Source organism: Caloenas nicobarica, chromosome 12, assembly GCF_036013445.1.
Source record: "Caloenas nicobarica isolate bCalNic1 chromosome 12, bCalNic1.hap1, whole genome shotgun sequence".
NCBI lineage: Eukaryota > Metazoa > Chordata > Aves > Columbiformes > Columbidae > Caloenas > Caloenas nicobarica.
Window position 1 is genome coordinate 21,102,405 of NC_088256.1, and position 20,258 is coordinate 21,122,662.

General features: G+C 40.2%; 1 protein-coding gene across 1 annotated transcript in view; it reads left to right on the forward strand.

The window, feature by feature from the left end:
• BRWD3 (bromodomain and WD repeat domain containing 3) overlaps positions 1–20,258 on the forward strand; it is a 49,495-nt gene that overhangs the window by 6,131 nt on the left and 23,106 nt on the right. The window contains exons 5-12 of the mRNA XM_065642998.1: positions 2,433–2,583; positions 4,997–5,095; positions 10,578–10,738; positions 12,147–12,368; positions 13,418–13,518; positions 13,953–14,023; positions 15,129–15,229; positions 16,852–16,892. Coding sequence (XP_065499070.1) covers positions 2,433–2,583; positions 4,997–5,095; positions 10,578–10,738; positions 12,147–12,368; positions 13,418–13,518; positions 13,953–14,023; positions 15,129–15,229; positions 16,852–16,892 — 947 coding nt within the window. The remainder of the gene's footprint in view (positions 1–2,432; positions 2,584–4,996; positions 5,096–10,577; positions 10,739–12,146; positions 12,369–13,417; positions 13,519–13,952; positions 14,024–15,128; positions 15,230–16,851; positions 16,893–20,258) is intronic.

Here is a 20,258-nt window from a genome sequence, read left to right on the forward strand (position 1 = left end):
TGCCTGTGTAGCTGTTTGGTAGGAACAACAGTGATAATATTCAGATTAAGGGGCACTTATTTGGTCTGTCCTGGCTTGTAGCGACATGAAAATGTGCAGGGAAAGAAGTGTTGTACGGCCTTTCTGGCATTGATGTTTGGTCTCTTTGCTGTTCTTTATAAAACTGTGGCTTAACTTGCAGATCTTGAAGCAACGAAATCCATTTGTGAGCAGATGTGCTGAGTTAGTCAGGGCTGTTTGTTGAATAACTTGTGCTCTGGCTCCACAGTGAGATATTTGCTGCCAGGCTTAGTTCAGCACCTCTCTAGACATAAAATAGCAGCGATACTTCGAAGCCAACATGCCACTGGGTGGAAAGGGAAGCGTTGTGCTGCAATATGCTAGGAGAAGGGTTTGGACGTTCTGTGAAATTCTGTATTTCCAAAGAGAGTGGTATGGTTTGGTTTTTTCGCTACCGTAGAAGTAAATTCTAAAGTTCCACCGCTTTTGGATTTGTTGCTCTTTTTAATCTTATTAATCTTAAGCTTGATAAACTGCTAGAATTGGCAATTGTTGACTGAGGAGCACGTTACTAATTATCAGAGACATAAAAAAGAAGTTCGTACTCAGATTTTATTAAATTGCAGATTCTCTCTTTAGAATTGCCTTTGTTTCAGATGCTTTACATACTAAAGGGAGACTAGCGTGGGATAATAAAATATTTTGTAGCATTCACACACTTAAAATATTTCAGGAATAAGTATGAATGATAGACATGTACAAAAGTTTAGATTATCTTTTTATCTCATCTTCTGTTGTATCATGTGATTTACAACGAAAGTCAATTTGCGCTTACATGCTGAACTTTACTGACTGTATAAATGGGAAGGTTCCAATATAATTTTGGAACTCTGTGATTTTCGGGGAAAAGAAGAACGGCTGGAGAAGGCAGTCAGTGCAAGAGAGGGTTCATGGCCCAGGGCTGGTCATTCCTTGATGCTCACGGTATGAAAAGCCATGAAACAGGACTGTGTTAATGCGGTCGTCAGGTTTATCTTTCCTGCAGAGTTACGATTCTTCTGGTTCCCTTGGAAGGCCAGAGCCGTATCTTTAACACATGGCGACTGGAAGGATGCGTGGAGAAGCCTGTCTGTCTCCTGTAAGAGTTTCTCTTCAGATTGGAAGAGATTTGTTTGAGTTTAGTTAAATGGCAATTTGTATGTGTCCTTAGAAAAGCTTTTTTTTTTTGTTACAATCTGATTTGTGGGCCGGCATTGCCTGTGGTGCAGGTGATGACACGACACATGACTCACTGCACTGAGCCCAGTAGCGCCACTGCTCTTGCCCAACTGGGACAGACGATTTCCCAACGCTGTGTAGTAATAATCCGTTTGATGACACGGTTCGGTGGGCGATGTTTTGGCAGCAGGGCTGAGTGAAGCACTTACCTTTTCCTGCCATGTAGGAGAGAGGGGTGTGTGCTGTTGTTTTATTCCAATGAGCATTGTTCCGGCCCTTTCAGGTCAGCTTTAGTATTAGTTGGCATTAGTTTGGGCCTTTGTAAAACAAAAAAACCCTGTTTTATGACAATCTCAGTAATATTGCTACAGATACAAAGGTTGCAAATACTAATACAACTATTTTTTTAATCACAGGTAGTTAAGAGCTGAGCGACCCCTTACTGTTGATCTTTAAGAAGGAGATGAGTGTGGCCGTATGTCCTGTGTTGAAGGGGCTAAATAAGCTCTGATGTTGAGTTTGTGCTGCCAACTAGGAAATATAGTAGAAGTCAGGCAAGTGCAGGGCATTCTGGATAATGAGGAACAATTTATTTCTATTTGAACAGACTGTCGGAAAAACTATTGTCTCTCCGCAGAAAACAGTCTCTGTCTAAAGGGGAAAAAGAAGAATCTTTCCTTGAGATGACAAATTAGGAGCAGAGCCTACGCATGTGGGTCTCAATGCTGCTTATTCCCAGTAGCTGAAAACCAGAGACTGGGTGTTGCTTTTAGGATAATATTTAGGGTTTTTAGGCTTTAGCACATGTGCTTCTTACAGTAATATGGGTGTCTGGCAAGGGTGTTTCAGCTAAGCGAGAAGCGCTGTATGTGAAAAGAATGAACCGAAGACTAAAAAAGGCTTAAAAAAGGTCCCCAGGCAATACTTTGATCAGATTTCTGCACTGGGAACTCAGAGTTTCAGGGATTTTTGTTTGTTGTTGAGGGATATCCTAAATTACAGCTGTAGCTACTACCACCTGGAATTTCTAATCCAACTTTTTCAACGCTCTGTCTCACTTGAAAACACACCTTTGATATAATTAATTTTTAAAGGTTTTAGACTTTATTTCGGTAACTTTATTTAACTTCAACACTTGAATATGAACCAAAGGAAAAAACAGCAGGAGCAAGAAGAAAGCAGCTTTCCGACATGTGTGTTATTTCTGTGTTTAGGTGGCTGTCAATGCACACATCCCTCCGGATTATCTCCTTAGGATCTGTGAGAGACTTGGGCCCCTTCTAGACAAGGAAATCCCGCAGAGCGTCCTGGGCGTGCAGACTTTGCTTGGTGTCGGGCGCCAGTCTCTGTTAAGGGCAGCAAAAGGTAAGATTCTCAATTTCTGTTTGATTGATTTTTATTTTAATGATCAAAACCCCTTTTGTTCCAATTCATGTTGGGGTATCTGTGTGTGTTTGCATGACCCTTGGTTTGTCTCCTACGCTGGTCAGTCTTGCTATAATGTAGTTCTTGCTGGCCCTGCCACATCTGTGTTTCTTTGGTTGAAAATGCCGTCTTGAACAGCTCTTGCCTACAGTTGCTTGATCCTTGTTACCTGCTCCCTCTGCCTCCCCTTCCCATTATGTTGGACTGGTGTATGTGTAAATGATGTGATCAACTGGATTAGAGTTAATCCATCTGAAAAATAGCCCGTTTTTTCACATACATATACACATGCCTGTGTCTAAAATAACCCAGCAGTCTATATATTTTGCTGGGCAATTTTTGTTGCCTTTGTTCCATTATTGGATTCCCTGGCTGTGCAGGCGGATGTTTCAGCTGGAAGCACAGGGTGGCATTTGGGGCAGCACTTCGAGGGTGGGAAAAGGTGAGACTGATTCTTCAGTGGAAATTCCTGCTTGTCCTTGCTTCAAGTTAATTTGAACAAAAGCCCCTGTTCCTTTCATGAATAGAGCATCAGTCCTATTCGTTTTGAAAAACTGCTCTGTTTGACATTGTGATCCTGAGAGCACAGTTTTATGTTGTAACTAAACAGATCTGAGAGCCATCTGCTATTGAAGCGGTTCCTCCCTCCCCTCCTCACTCCATGCCCTTGCCACTTCTTCCCTGTAGGAGCCACAACTTATTGAATCCTGTGATGTGCTGATTCTGAGAGCTAAAATATTGCAAATTTTGTTATTGCTGTTGAAGTGAATTCAATTAGCTGGTGGAAGGCGCAGAGTGCTGGAGGTGACCCAGGCGGCAGGAGCATCGTGCAGGGAGGGGAGAGCAGGACCTTCCTGTTCCAGTGCCAGTTGAGCTCTTAATTTCCCGCATCCTGTGAAGTCACACTCCATGCTAATAAGGGCTGGAGCGTTCTGCTCATCCACTGGGTATCACCTGGAGGGATGTGCCGTTTGTAAACACATTTCCTTATGCCAAGTTTTGGGACTGTGTCTTGTTTTGCCTATGCTTTGCTAGAATTGGGTGGAGAGTTTCAGGTTTGCAAGGAGGCCTGCAAAGAAACCTTTTTTTGCTTCGCATTCAGTTTGCATCTTAGAAGAAAACAGCAACAAACATCTAAAGAGAAAATAAACTCTTTTTTGTGCTGGAAAACAGATGGTTTTTAGGTGAATTAGAGGCTAGATGAATCACTGAAAGAAGTAGTGCTTCCTAAGCCATGGCATAAATTTATTGCCAAGAGATTCCTACTAGATTTGTGGTGGGGTTTTTTCCCTTTCAGAAAAAGACACTGTGACATTGTGCTGTTTGGTGTGTAAACCACCTTCTCTTACACCAAACAGCACACCTTTTTCACAGCTGATCTACGTGGATTTGTGCTCCCCCTAGTTGTGCATCAGTATGAAGTTTCCGTTTACCATGAGTATTTATATCTATTTTGATCTGGTTTAGAAGGCAGGAGTGCTGGTTTTAATGTGCATCATTGCAATTGGTTTTAATCAGAAGGTGCTCTCGGGAGTCTCTTTGAATCACGTAAGCTTGTGCGCTTTGTATTCGGAGATCTACATGGTGATACACAGATCCACCAATCTGTGGCACTGTCTTTCTGTTTCAGTCCTTGTTCACCGTGGAAGCTCATTTCTCTCCTTCCAGATGGCCAGAAATGGAAGAAGTCCAGGTCTAATTTCTGAGGCGCTCTGAACAGTCTCAGAAAAATCACTATTGTTCTAGAGAGAAGGCTCTCTGAGGCCAGTTGGCAACAGATAGCTGGAGAGTCTTTAAAGGAAGCAGTCTTCATTTTCAAAGCAGTGTTTTTTAGGGGGATGGCGTGCAGAGGAAGATCTGAAAGGAGGGCACGTTGCCACCAATTGCAGGAAAACAGATTTATCGGGGGGAAAAAAAAAATCTCCCTTTTCCCCCTTTCAGGGAGAAAATGTGTGCGTGTGTGTGTATTCTCAAATGTACGGTTCATAAAAAAAAGGTTTTGTATATGTTGAGATTGTGGAAGGACTGAAAATATACCAAAGTTCGGCCCTGCCTCAATACAAAGTGCACCCACTTTTTAAATTCTCTTTTTCTTTCCATCAATTTAGACTTCCTGCTTACCAAAATGAAGCAAAAATAAGCTGAAACCATTTACAGTCATTGCTTAGGAACTAGAAATCAGAGTAGCAATCTTCTGGAAGTGTTAGATCTCTGACAAACTATTTTAAAAGATAAATCTTATTTTGGGATGCTGGGAGTGGAGCTTGATGCTCTTGATTCTAAGAAGAATAGGTCGGTTGGACCTGCTTTAGCTAATTGTTTCACTAACCCGCTGTTAATCTTGCCGATACAGACTTCAGACACACGCTATGGAAAGGATCTGCATTTGCGGCTCTGCACAGAGGCCGGCCGCCCGAACTACCTGTAAATTATGGGAAACCACCAAACGTGGGTGAGTTCTGAAACATATAGAAGGTGTTATTTTGTCTTCTCTGTATTTTCGTTACTGTTCCAGCTGAGAGTTACTCTTACTAACTGAAGCGCCACTATGAGTTTGCATTAATGGCTTTTTTTGATGTTTCACCATGTCTAAAAGAGGTTTCTCGCTGACAGTAGAACATCCCTTTTTGTAACATTCAGGATTGGATCTTCCATAATGTGTGTACACGTATTAAAACATTGTGGACACGTTGAAAATCTTTGCACGTCAGCTCCCTGTTTGGGGAGCAATGTGCTTGAGTATCTTTTTGTGATACACATACAGAATCTGTTCGTATGTTTGTCAGGTTGGACGAGCACCGTCCCAGGAGCATGTAGACAATCTTCATTCTGCAATCTCAGCCAGAACAAAGCGCCTGGCTCCCAGAGAATGTTTTTGACTCAAGAATTCATTTTAGTTGGATTATGACAGAAAACAGACTGCTTGCAACCTCCCTCTCCAAAAAGGACATAATCACAAACCCAACATTTGTGTTACTTCAGTTTCAGTTGTCCGCACAGTTAAAGAACTTGTATAAAACTCAGATATGTGTCGGCATCCAGCTTATGTATCATTGAAGAACTTCTCTGTTTTGCTTAAACTGAGAAGTATTTCCTTGTATGGTCTGAACTTTCACTAACCATTTTTATAGTAAACAAATTCGATAAATATAAGTCGTGTCAGTCATTATTTCTTTTCTTATTAGGGTATGTTATCTGTATTTTCGTGTGTTTGTGCAGATGTAGAGTCTGTTAGGAGATGCATTCACATGCGTTTCTCGCATCCCATCGGAGATGCAGGGTTGATGATGACAGGCTTCTGTTTCTACCACGTCTGTTCCTCTGTTTGTGCTTCTGCACTTTCTCATTGCTAAAAATTAATCATTGTCAGACACGAACGTGCCGAAGCTGGGCTGTTTGTGGTTGGGATCGATAGCACGCTTTGCACAAGGTCTGTGGTGTTGTGGCAGGAGCGTGACGGAATAGCAAAGTTAATTATGGGTCTTCTGTATGAAAAATAAATGGATATTTGCCTGGAACTATTTCATTAGTACTTTTGCTGCTTTGGTCAGATAATGCATGAGTCAGACTGCAGACATTAAAAAAGAAAACTATTTCCATACATTAGTATGATTACTTCTGTAAATGTCTGCGTATTTATTCTTTTAGGCTGGTTCTGCAGTTACTTCTTTGTTAGTAGTTGGGCTGATAGATTGCTGATAGATTTATAGCACACACTCAACTTCTATAGTTTTATTTTTATAAGGACTCGTGGATCAATTCTTTTGTAAGAGGAGAATCGCGCTGTGTATTTTTGGAATGTGAGGTATTATTAATGTGCCATACTAGCAGCTCGGACTTCAGCATTTGTCATACTTTGATGACAAACATCTCTGCTGCTGGCTTGGTGACTAGTGACTCAGAGAACAGAATGATTTGTTGGTTTCGGTGTTTTCCTATGAATTGTTATTTAGGAAATGCAAAGGTATTATATGGAAAAGGGTCTTTAAAGCAAGGAATTATTGGTTCCTGGAAGAATATGATCCTCTTGGTGTTGATACATTAACTACTAGTAAGAGAGGAAAAGGTGTATAAAATTAAAATAAGAAGCTGACTATACTAAAGCTGTTCAGGAGGCAGAAGTTTGGTTTGGGGATTCCTCGTTTTTAATCGTGAGGTGCAAGTCACAAAATCCTTCTGTGTATATTTGTGAAAAATGGGTGTTTTTCTGGTGAGTAGTCACAGCCACAGATGCTGCAGCATGTGTGTGTTTTGTTTTAAAATACAAGATGAAGAAGTATGTCCAGCCTCTTTAATATTTCAGCGTAATTGTGAATTTCCATACCGTGCTGGCTTGGTCAGATCGAGTTGTCTGGAATTACTTGCTGAAGTAGCTGGGCTGAAGTAATAGACACCCATAATAACGTGTGTTCATGAGCGAGATGAAATGATTGTGTAATTACCTGTGTAGACTGGTAAATTAGGTGTAGAGCCAGCTAAAAGTACTCGTCTATTGTTTCCCTTCCAGTGATAAAGATGTAAGCTCGATGCCATCAGAGGACGGTCTTTCAGGTGGTTTCTTCGCAGGTTTTGCAGCAGTTAAATACTACTTGGGTTTTGTCAGAGGCTTTTTTTGTTGCAGGCAACACAAAGCAGGTTAGAAAGAAGATTGTTTCCCCTCTTTAGTTGATCACTAGAGCTATTTTAACCTAAATATGAAAATCTTTTTGTGGGTAACTTATTAGTGAAAGCAACACAAGATTTGAAACCAGAAAGTTCAAAGCACAGTCTGGATGAATAAGCAATTGGGCTGTCTGGTAATGTGCAGCCGAGGTGCCGCGGGGCTGCCAAGGAGCCGCACTCAGCTCAGAAATCCATGATGTTTCCCTGCTCTAAAGGAGATCCCGTGAGGTCAGCAGCTAGAAAAGCTGGAACACTTTGTTCTTTTGGTGCTTTTTACTGGCTTTATCGGTATTTCTGGCCCCACATCCACTCTCTGAGATGATATTTTGCACGTGGGAGCCAACCGTGTTTATTTCCCGGTGTTCTTGTGAAATCCAGACTTGGGTTTCTTCTGCACTCTGCGAGTGGAACCCAGTTGTCCTGCTTGATCAGGACAGCATGAGGTCACACTTACCACATATGACTATGTAAAATGTAATGTCACAATGTCTCATTATGAAGTTATAGGGCTTATTTCAGAGGGTAAAATAGTATGACGTGAAGTCCTCACCCTTAGTACTAGCGAAACTATTTCTAAAGCAAACATTTGTACCAGTGTTCTGTTTTCTGTTTTTCCTTGCGAAAAATTAGAGTGACACAAAGGTTAATATTAATTCAAGCAGTTTGAAAACTTAGGCGACTTAGTCCATGCTGAAATGTTTTAGTTCCTTCTGAAGTTGTGACTTTGACATTTGTGATGTCTGATTGTTTAAACTTTGTTTTCACTGATGGGTTATTTTTGCAGGGTTTTTGGTTTTATCCTTCCTAGGTGAGATTTCTTGCGAGTCTTTTTACATTTGTACTGCTATCTCTAGTAGAATGGTTTGTGATTTAAGGTTTACTGTTGCTTAACAAGAAGACTAGAGATGCTCCCTTTATTGGAAATAACATCGATGCAGTTATGAATGTTTTAGGGCTACTATGTTGCTAATTCTGTGTGTGGTAATCAGAGTGTTTTTAATGCTTTTAGCCTTTATAAATACAATAACTTCATTGTCCTGAAGAAAGCAAACTTAACGGGGTATTTTGTCGTGTGTGGGTAATTCCCTACTTAGATATTTTGTATTAATCTCCTACCAAAAAATATGAGAACTGGGATTGGGGATGTTTGTTTTGTTTCGGGGGGGGAGGTTTTACTTTGCAGTTTTTAGAAAGCAATGATAGTTACTGAAGTTAATACTCGCTTTGTATGCCTGTCACACGTTTCTGGTATAGCCCAAACATTTTTACAGTGAGGATCAGATGCACTGAATACCTGCTACTTTTTGTTAACATGCTCTTGCTTTGCTAAAGACAGTGCTCTTTATGGCACAGCAGTAGTTCTGTATTTTTCTGAAACTCATGATTGAAGCATTTCATAAGCAGTGCTTTTCATTTTTTAATTGTCCACGGGAGATCGAGGAGTCTTGTCCCCATTGTGCAAATAGGGAAGGAGACACAGAAAAAAGTGAAATTACTTTCGCATCCTCTGAAGCCAAACTGATTGCAAGTCTGGGAATGGACTAGAAAAGTTAGGAGTGCCAAGTGAAAGGCCATGGGAGTTATTTGCCTGAATGTTCGTTATACCTCTTTGTGTCTCCTTCGTGTGATTTACGACAAACAGCAGTGGTGCATTTTCAGAGGGATTGCATGGGAATGCTGTAGGACACGGAAGGTATTGTGATTATTTGGAATATTTTTGAAACGTGAGTTTACCTTCACACAGTTCTTTGTGTGGTTAAAAAAATATTCAAAGCCATTTGAAATTGTTTAAAGGCAGATACAGCGTTATTATGTATTTAAATGATTTAAACACTGAAGGACACAGCGGAATTACCATATTGCTAAGTGACCACATCTCTCTGTTGGCATCACATCGGCCACGGTGTGGGGGAAAGGGAGGTGTGATATTTCTGAGAACTTGGCTTTCAAGCTGGCGTACTTAAATAGTAAAGAAAATAATATGGAGGCAAACCTGGCAATACCTTTGTACAGCATTGATCATATGGGATCTCTGTGCCCTCCTGTAGGAGGTAGGAAAAAGGGTTAAAAGTTTCATTTTTCCTTTGCAATGGGAGACAGTTTCATTTAACAGTTCCTGTATAGTACCAGGGATCATTGAATAGTGGGTAGATTGTAAATAAGTTTGGTTTAGTGTGTTTTGCTTTTTTAGTACTGCTGAATGTGTGTTTTTCCATGAAAACCAAATATTGACAGAAGATATGTCCGTGGTGGGAGCCTGGTGACTTTTGCAACCATCTACACCTTTTTGTGCCATTTTTTTTCCTAGCATGTAGTGTTTCAATAGCATTGAGTGATTAAAAACAGTTCAGATTTCAGAGCATAGATCTTTCTGCTTGTGCATAAATGCTTCCATCTTATAAATGCACAGAAGTGTGTTACGGGTTAGTAGCCCTTTGAAATGATGCTTCTTGACTTTGTAGGTTGTGTTTTGTTTAACATATTCCATTTTGTGTGTGTGTGTGTATGTAGATAGGCACTGATATGATGATACGATCGAGACAATGGCTCGAGTTGTTCGCTATATTTTTAAACTCCAGGACTGAAAGGCTTAGCCCTGGGAAGCCCGGGCCGCTGCAACGTGCAGCCGGCGAGATAAGGGGTTTCTTCGGAGAACCCGCTATCGCAAGGACTCGACAAAACCCAGCCCAGCAACGTTACATCCTCAAATGCCATTGGCAAAAAGTGGCAAAACTTGAAAATCAAAAGCTCAAGTGGTATAAATTAGGAGAGGTAGAATTAAATACCCAGAATTATGCATCAAATCAAAGATTGGAATGATGATCCATCCGTATCTGCAGCCTTGATGATCTTCACGTGCTGTGTCCCCACAGAGGCACCAACGTGCCTGTTTTCTCCTGCCACATATTTCTTATTCTTCAATTACTTAGTTATCGAAATGAAATGGGATTGCTGCTACTGCTTATAATGAGAGAGGGTTTGTGGGGAATGTGGACGACCATTGACTCTCACATATAATCTGGAACCCGTTCCAGAGAAAGATTTTTATCACAAAAGCACTTGAAATAAATTATTATTATACTCCAAAAAGAAATCTGTTGTAATTGTTATAAGGAAATTATATGTTACTGAAATCAGGTTTTCCAAATCCATCTAGAATAAATGTATCTGTTGAACACTGTTAGGAAACACAATATTTAATACTGATTTACTTTGAGTTCTGGAAAAAGTTCATGTCTTATTTTTCTTCTTGTTTTGTTTTTCTCTCCCAGTAAATATAATTTCTGCCAGGCAATTAACTGGATGTGGACGTTTCAGCCACTTGTTCCCAACATCCACCTACCAACACATGAAAATGCATAAGAGAATTTTGGGCCACCTCTCATCTGTTTATTGTATAGCCTTTGATCGCAGTGGGAGAAGAATTTTTACAGTAAGTTTGAAAATTTTACTTTTCTTAGTTACTGACTGAGATGCAGCCATGGCTTCCAAAAAAATGAAGGGAAGAAAAATCTTGCATGCTTAGTTTTTTGTATTTATTATATCATCTTTCTTACTGAATGGCACCTGCAGTATTCTGGGAATTGGAATTAATTTCCGTGCTGCTTGCTGAGTTAAATCGTAACACTTTTAAAAAAAATTACATTTCACCTTTGGGTAACCTTGGAAATGCTGGCAATCCTTTCCTCACATTTCATAAAACCTGATGATAAATAGAAGACCTCATTACTTCATCTGCAATTTACTTCTCTGCTAAATTTTCTTTCTAGAGTTTGTAGTATGCCAGTGAATATATGAATATTATTTTAAGTTTTTCCTCCAGAATATATTAAAATACATTTCTGTAATACTGCACTTGCTTTTTGTTGTGCATATTTAAAAATTAGCAGATTTTTCAAATTGATAACACATTTGTTAACTGTTTATGTTAGTCCCTGTCTTGTCTTTGCCCTTGTCTCTTAATAGGTGTTCAGAAACACATTACCTGGCAGGCTAATTGTCGTCTTTGTGTTCTTGCTGGCTTCTCCACTCATTATAAATTGATTGAATAGAGATGTTGTTACAATAATTACTCTGGGTCATAGTGAGAACCTTTCCATTTTTGTTTACACCATAAAGAAATCTTACTCGTCTGAAGAACTGAGAGTGATTTTTTGTTCTAATTTAGCTGAAGTTAATACAATGTAATTTAAAGCCAAATGACATTGACGTGGCAGTTAGTTTTATTGTGTTGCGTTCCTGAATATACAGTGACAATCCTAGTGTCAGTATTCTTTGTAGTATTGGAATAGTGGAAAGGTCTCTGAACTGTCTAAAAATTCTTGGCGATATTGGGATCGAGTGTGAAATTACGTAGATGCTACTATAAGTATTTTACAGTGATCTATGTTGGATCTGCTTCCGAATTGTGTCCTGTCCCTCAGATGCTTCAGGGTGTTTTCCTTAGACCTTGACTCTTACAATCACTTTGATTTTCCTGCTGGTTGATCCAGCTCACACAGTTAATACATCTTTTGGTAGTATGTAATGAAACATTTGATGTCCTTAAATTTACCGTAATTATTACTGAACTGTCCTGAGTGGTGCTGTATTAGCGGTGGTAATAATAGCTTCGTATGAAGCATAAGACAGTGGCTTCTCCTTTATAAATATCTAAATCCTTGACCCCACAAGTGATCCCCAAAGTCAGACACTGCGGAATCCCACTGAAGTTGCTCTTCTGGTGGGTTCATGGCACGAGGATGTTTTTGATACATGTTCATCTGTGCTTTACCTGTGTATTTTGCACACATAACACATATTCTTTCAGATAATCTGTGGAAATTTTTGTGTGGCATTAGGGGTCAGATGATTGTTTGGTCAAAATCTGGGCTACAGATGACGGGCGCCTGCTCTCCACACTGCGAGGACACTCGGCTGAGATTTCCGACATGGCCGTGAACTACGAGAACACGCTGCTGGCCGCGGGCAGCTGCGACAAAGTCGTGCGAGTCTGGTGTCTTCGAACCTGCGCCCCGGTGGCCGTGCTGCAGGGCCACTCAGCTTCCATTACTTCCATACAGGTAAAGATTAATGTTATTTTTTCCTAAATCCTCGAATCGGAATGGTACTGAGAGATGTGGGTCAGCGATCGGGGGCAAAGCGTCGTGTCTTTTCGTCTCCGGCAGTGGAGGTTTGCCCCAACTCGAGGGTGTTGTGTCCTGGCAAACCTGGCAGAAACCTCCAACAAAATAAAATTCTGGGATAGAAAGGGCAATCCCTGCAATTTGGCGGGTTGTGCGCACAGAGGGGAGAACGAGCGGGGCTGTTTGGCTCAGAATCCTCCGTTCTTCAGGAACCTTCCTGCCTTTGATTCCCCCAAGTCTGCTCCATCACACCTAAAGTCCCAGGGAGTCTCATTTCTCCCCCTCTTGCCTACACTTCAAATTCTGTCTGATTTCAACTATGTTGCAAGTTAGTTACTTTAAGGTGATTTTTTTTTCTGAACACATTTTACTACCTGGTTTTGCATTTTGTATATGATTTGTTTATTAATACATATACGTGTATTCCTCACAAGCTTTTTGTAAGCTCCAGTAATTAAAAAATAACATCATGGCTTTTTGAGGAAACCATGCTTGATTCCTTTACCAAATTACCAGGTAGCCAGAGGATTAAAGTTATTGCCGTATTTGTGAAATCCAAGTGAAATCTTCCAGGATGAAAAGCTTCCCTGCTCCTTAGAGCAGAGGTTTGGGCAGAGTCTTTGCTGGGCCTGGGTGCGGGAATCAGTTGGGTTTTGTTGCCAGGTTTGATCCAGTCCTGTCCTAGAAAGAAGTGTTCCTCATCTTGTTATCCCATTAAAAGGCTCTTGGCTTGTTTCATTTCTATGATTTGCTGACTTTTATGTGTAGAAACAAGACTTGCCGGTCAAAATGGAGGGGCTTTCTATTTCCTCAGCTTCATTTTATGGAAGTTCAGATTCTGTGCTTATCCCTGATACCACTCTGTACTCCCAGGGAGAAAGCCGATATATTAATAAAAAAGATTCCTGGTAGCATCCATTTACAAGTTTCCAGGGTGTGGAGGAGAAAGCAATGAGGTGATTTAACTGTTCTAACTTTATTTTCAGTTCTCTCCAGCAAGGAAAGGAACAACACGATACCTCACTTCTACTGGTGCTGACGGAACAATCTGTTTCTGGCAGTGGCACGCTAACACCATGAAATTTAAGTAAGCCTGTTGAGATAATTATAATTATCTTAAATAAAGGACGAATTTATTTTGAGTTTTAGCGTGGAGATGAATGCTGAGATAATTAAATAAGGGTGTGTTCTTTCTCAATAAACGGGAGCATTTTCTCGTGTGTGCTCTGGAACCTGTGACATTACAACCCAGAGAGGGGGCAGAGATCAGGGGTGTTATTTCTGGGCTTTGTGCTTTGCAAGATGGTGTTGTGGAAGAAATTTCAGCTTTTTGTTTTTTACTAAACTAAGTAAGAAAATTACTAAAGTGAAAAATAAGTTCTAGCAAACTTAGGTGAGAATTCTGAAATAAAGAGGTTTAGGATGAGCATATTGACCTTAACCTGCTGCACTGCACTGCTCTTTTTGAATGACATTGGGATAAAGTAATGAAAAGTAAAAATGTTGTATTGTTGCATACAGGGATCGCCCCGTCAAATTCGCAGAGAGGTCCAGGCCTGGTGTTCAGATATCTTGTTCGTCTTTCAGTTCCGGTACGTATGCATTGGAAAGTGGTTTATGAACTGTAATTCCTTTGGTGACAAGACTGTTACTTCTTTTTAAATAAAAATGCTATTAAACCCTTTTTCGGTTAATTACAGCATGTCAAATTGTGATTGTTTGAAATTTTCCGTGCTAAGCGTCTGCCTCAAGCTACTTTTTCTCTTTGTTTTTTTCTCTAATTTAAGCTGTCTTGACCACTTCCAAGGAAGACTACACTGACAATCTGTTTTGCACATCAGGGATTTTGCTTTGTAGCATCCTTTTAAGGTTTTATCTTGTGAAGTTTTTGAGTGAAAAGTTCTTGAAATCTGGCAGACAGGCGGCCTCCGTTCCAAGGTTACACTTCTGCTGATCTTCCAAATTTGGCCAAGTTCTAAGAGAATCAGGTCAATGTGTTTGAAAATATCAGCTTAACTGACATCATTTGTTGCAGCTTTGAATTCTCAAAAATAGTGATTTACTGGCAAAATGACGTAATTTCTCATTAAATATTGCTATCTGAAATTCAGAGCTGTTCTATAGCCATGTGAGCCTTGCCACATTCCTTTTTTAAAACCAGAAGTCCCAAAATAACTAAAACCCCTTTCACTGCAGTAAACTACAGAATAGTGCCCTTTTTGTGCTATATTTTGTGCAATAATTACAGATTATGAGAAAATATGTCTGCCACCGACACCTAGGTCCGCCATAATTTCACGTGCTTCAAACAGGTATTGAAGATGCACTTAAAGTTTCTGGTTTATATTTACCAGTGAGGATATTGAACTATTCCCCATCTAATTTTCCTACATCGGCTGATGGAGAATAATTTCTGAGAGAAAGCAGAACAGTTTGTTGGATGGATGTTGTAACTCGCAATATTCTCTTCATTTGGTCAGAAAGCTTTGCAGCTGGAAAATATTTTAAAGCTAAAGCTGATGCAGTCTGAGAAAGCACAGATCAAAGCAGAAGTTGTCAGAGTTAATTCTTTGTTCAGGATGCATGTTTTGATTTTTTTTCTTGTACCTGTAGTTTGCTGCTTTGACAAGAAAGCAGTAATTAAAACGAGTTGTTCCTCAGCTGGCTTTTCTCACAGAAAACACTGTCTTCTTGTAGGTGGCATGTTCATTGCAACAGGTAGTACCGACCACGTGATAAGAATTTATTACTTGGGCTCAGAATCCCCAGAGAAAATGGCTGAGTTAGAATCTCATACGGTAAGAGATGAATCAGAAAGCAAATATTTTTTTTTTGCCTGCTTAACCTTATTTCAGGAATTTGGGTTTTGTACATCCTATTCGACTTATTTTCTGTCTTTGGAGTTTAGTTGGCTCTCAGTGCTGTGGTATTTAAATGCCTGGAAATTTGTGGTGTGTTTATTTTGAAATTCCTCTGAGGCAGGAGTTGTCTGCAAAATATGCCTTATGTGTTTCATTCCCCCAGGAAACAGGGACTAGGTGATTTTCCCATATTCTTGAAGAAAGTCTGTGTTGGAATGAGGAATTAAAGCAGTTTTCATGCATGACGTCATTTTTCCTATTAAATTTACTGTTGAGTATTTAACTCCAGTTGTGACTGCAAATCCACATGACAAGAAAAAACAAAGTAATTCCGGTTTTAGAGTGTGAAGTCGAACTTTGGATCACGATGGGAATTTCATTTAGAAAATAAAGCAAGCTTAAAAGCATCCTTTTTCAGTAGTGCAGAAGGATTCTTGTAAAAATCCAAACTATTTTAATTATCTGTACAATGACTTTTGATGTTAGCTTTCAAGCTTGTCTTGTAGCTTTTATTAAAATAGCTGAATGTCTCGGTTTTAATGAAACCCTGTAAAGAAGCATCAGTAAAACAGAATCAAATCTTCATTTCTGTATTGTTACGGAGAGCAGGTGATGATTGTATTATTTATTCTGTGCATGGTAAACAATATATCAGAAAATCAAACTTATGGCAACTCCGATAGGGCTGTCACTTGTGAGGAGTTTGGAGCATTTATCTCTGAACCTTAATAGCCCAGCTGCCCAGTTTAACAATATTTTAGGGATTAAGGCTGAGTCTAAATTGATTCACTGAACCTCAGAGGGAGTCATGGGTCTCATGTTTAAGTCTCAGAGCTCCAAGCCAACAAATCTACCACGTGTTTTGCTAACAAAAGAAAACATGTTTTCTCTATTCAGCAGTTCAGGTTTCAAAGAATCTGGAATTCCTTTAATTTTTTTCAAGTCTACTCTTCTTAACAGGTTGTTGTCAGCCCACCCCAATAAATCCCGAGTTGGACACTTGGTTATCAGGAGACAGTGGGAGTGAAGGCAGCAAGTGCCTGTAGCCAACACAAGGATTTAGCAAAATTAAAAAAAGGGGGAAAACCACACCTCAAACTTAGTCTTTGCTTTTCAACAATTTAAAAGGGGAAATAAAGCCAAGGTTTGCGGTTTTTTTGATGAAATATTTTGATGCGCTTTAATGTTAGGTCTAAAAATTGCAAACGTGCTGTGGTCATTGATGGGGTGAGGTTGTTCTTTCTCGGTTCGCAGGGCGCTGTACCCAGCAGCCTCGCGTTCCTCATTCCACATCCGTCTGTGGGCTGTGCAAGGTGCAGGTTTCCCTGATGGCGCTCACCCCCGTGACGTTTTCCATTTCTGTGTTTAACACAATGTGTCTGGGGAATTTTTAATTTCAAATATGATGTCCTGGTTCTGGAATTTGTAAGGTAGTATGTTGTAGGAGATGTACAGGAAGATGCAATTTGCTAAATAGAAGCTCGTCATTAAGATCTTTTTGGATGAGTGTTTCAGCTTACAAAGCACTTACTCCTATTTTTTTCCTCTCTCCTGTTTAGGACAAAGTGGTTGCCGTCCAGTTCTGTAACAACGGTGACAGGTGAGTGGCTGCCCTGCGACTTTCACATGAGAAGTGTGGTATTTAATTTTCCAAATACCTTCATGGAGAACATTTGGTGCAACAGGACCAAATGGGCTCTAATTAATCTTAGGCGAATTGTTTCAAGTGTATTGCAAGATATTTGTCCTATCCACAAACTTGGACTTGCTGCCTTCTGCTGTAACAACAAAAATGTCCTGTAACTCTGCTTTTCCTCTGTATTTTTTTGAACTGAGCAAATTGGAAACTGCATTTTGTATCTTTTCTTTGTAAGAGTGTCTGACTGCACAGGTAGCCGTGTTAGGTACAGGTAGGGTTACTCTGGGAGTAAAAACATTACAGTAAATGTAGTTCTGAGCAAAAGTTAGACATGCACAGGTGGTCAGACAAGTCTGCAAGGAGCTGTGGTCTGATCTTCATAAAAGGTGCTTTAACCTGGTAAGATGGCAATAACACTTGAGTACATTCATTGTTTATAATGGGATCAGGGATTTGGTTTCTCAATTACTTTTCTTTCTTATTTTTTCTTTATCAGAGTATCACTTTACATGTGGGGGTAATAGAGCTTGTTGACTAAATCATTTTGTTGCCTGTATCATTTAAGTTCCATTAGAGCAAGATGAAGAATAAGCACATATATTCATTTATCTGTGCGGCTCTTGTTTGAGTTGCTGACTTTTGGCTGTCCTTTTTTCTGGACCCAAAGGGGTGGGACGGTGATGGGACCGCATGTCTGTTTGCCAGGCTAGAGGCAAAGGGGAGGCCAAGCTACCAATGACAGTAGCACTTTCGGTAGCTGTTGCATCCCAAGGAGAGATATTTCCCTTGTTTCTGTACCGGGGAACAGACGAAGAGGCCACTTCTTTATCAACTGCTCTCATTCTGTCCTCTCCGTATTAAGTAGTTTGGGAACGTGACACTCTGACTTGCAGAGAAATATGTTCTTAGATGTGCACCTGAGCGACACTGTGTCTGCACTGACCGAAAGGGCCTACAAACCAAGTGCAGTCATTTGGGAAAAGAAAATAAAGATAAAAGGGGAAAAATAAGCCTTGGTGTGTTGTTGGAAGTGAGATGGAAGGAAATCAAGGAACTAATGGCATCTAAATTATTAGTATAATGCATAATGAAAACAAGAAGCTGCAGAGCTACCTTGTATCTTGGAGGGTTTTTTCCTTCACTGTGCTCTTATTTATGATCCATATGAGAATCATGTTGAAGCTGATAGTGTTGTTGACAGATTATGTGTCTGTTGGGGGTTTCTGTTTAAATTTACTTCTCTTGCATATGTTTTCTGTATCATTTATACCAGCTGGGGACCAGAAAACAGCCAATGATTAGCATAGTTTGAAAACGTTATCTGAATACTATGACATTGCTGATATGTTGCTGAAACATAAGGCCATCCACCCTTTGCTATCTGTCTGATTTAATTCCTCTCTGGGCACATTGAATAAGCAAGTTGTCTCTTCTGGTGCTCAGAGTTCTGAAAAATAGGGAAGGAGTGTTTGTTTTCATGCACACACTCCTAATTCATGAGAGCTCAACTTCTGGGAGGTTCTAGAGTGATATGATAAATAACCAGGCCCTCATCCCTCATCTTGTATTGTTTTAACTCCAAAATAACAAAAAAAAAGAGTCATGGTTTATTTCCAAGAGGTAATAAGCAAAGAACAGCTGTTTGATAGGGTGTTAAGGTGCAGTTGATCCTCCTATCTCAAATTTGGATGCAGTCTACTTAGCAGATTAAAAAAATTCCCCTGCTTAATTTGTCTGCATTTGAAATGAAAACTCTCCTTGGCACATGTTCTTCTCATTACAATTGTTCGGCTTTTCGCAAAGATTTGCATGTTTTATGTCCTACCAGCTGTTGGTGGTGTCTCCTTGCCACCCACTATCTTTAGTTGTCACTGAGTCACCGACACACCTGGATAGCTTAACAGCACCAAGTGGGATATTAAATGGGCAAATCTTCGCGTTTCCTGAAGGCCGTGAGCGTCTGGGTTCGTTTATGTGGCTAATTATGAGCTCTAGTACTTACTTTCCCCAGTTTCTGGAGCTGGGGAGGGACAGTTACTCCCCACGCACGTCATGACCCCCCGAGCTCATGGTCACGGTGCCGCCGCCTGCCCAGGGCTGCTCACAGCAGAACAGTCTTATGGCCCTTGGGTCTTGATGAGAATTTAATTGGCTTCCTTTATTATTCACAATAATTTGCTTAGCTCTGACGACATACCTGGAAAATATGTGAATTTTTAGGCAAATGTATGAATTTCCAGTTAATTAGTTTAGGTGATAATGGTAATCCGGTGGTTTTAAAATCTATGAAGTGAACCATTCCAACCTGCGGAGCTTTCGGCTTTTAAAACCTTGCTCGGTCGGGATGATGTGTCTTGTACAGCAATTAAAGTCGGGATGCTCATGATAAAATGTCTAAAGGTGCCTGGAGACGTGCGTGTGTGTCAAACTCGTGCAGCACAGCTGTGTCAGAGTGGCGTGAAGAGCTTTCGTTAGCGATCAGCATTTAATGCAAACGGTTTGGTGCCAGTTTTTGCTCCTATTCCTTGTTTTTCTTGGTAGGAGGTTGAAGGGATGTGTGCAGGCAGGAGCCTTCCAAGCAAAACTGCGGCTTTGCCAGTGGGACTGCACCTGTACACGGAGATCTTTGTCGTGTGAAATTGGGTGGGGATACGTACAATATGTCATTGTCCTAAAGGTTCCTGCCAAAGGACATGAGGGCGCAGGTCTCGCTGGGGTATTAGGTCATGTAGTTGCTCACAGTTCTGTGATGCTTTTAATGGAAAAGTGATACCTTCCTTTCAATGTTAATATAAAGAAAAAATAAAACAAATGTCAGAAGCATCATGATGAAAAAATTCAGACCAGGGAAGCTGAAAAGGTGAAACGATCACTTATTAAAATAAAATTGCATAGGCGTGCCTTTTTACCTGTAATTCTGTATATAAATGGAATATACTTTTAAAGGGGTTGGCCATCCTGTGAAAACATATTACTTGAGGAGCTTTTTTTCAAATTTCTCAACCAAAATGATTTCTGTGACACTGACAGCCAGAGCATTTTGATGTCAATAAATACATGTGCTGGATGCTTTGATTTTTTTAAACAAGGAGGAGCTTAAAAATGAAAATATTTCTGTTGAGCTTGACAGGCAAGGCTACTTACTTGTGTTCAACTTGGGTATTTCCCTTCCCTGTCTTCACCCTCTCCCTGAGCTAATGGATTCTAATTTATGCTGGACTCCTGGCACGCACTTCCTTTTTCTTTGCTGCCTCTGTGAACCAATCGAGAGATTTGCTGATGTCATTAAAAAGGGAATGTGCAGCTTGGCTGAATTATGACATTGAA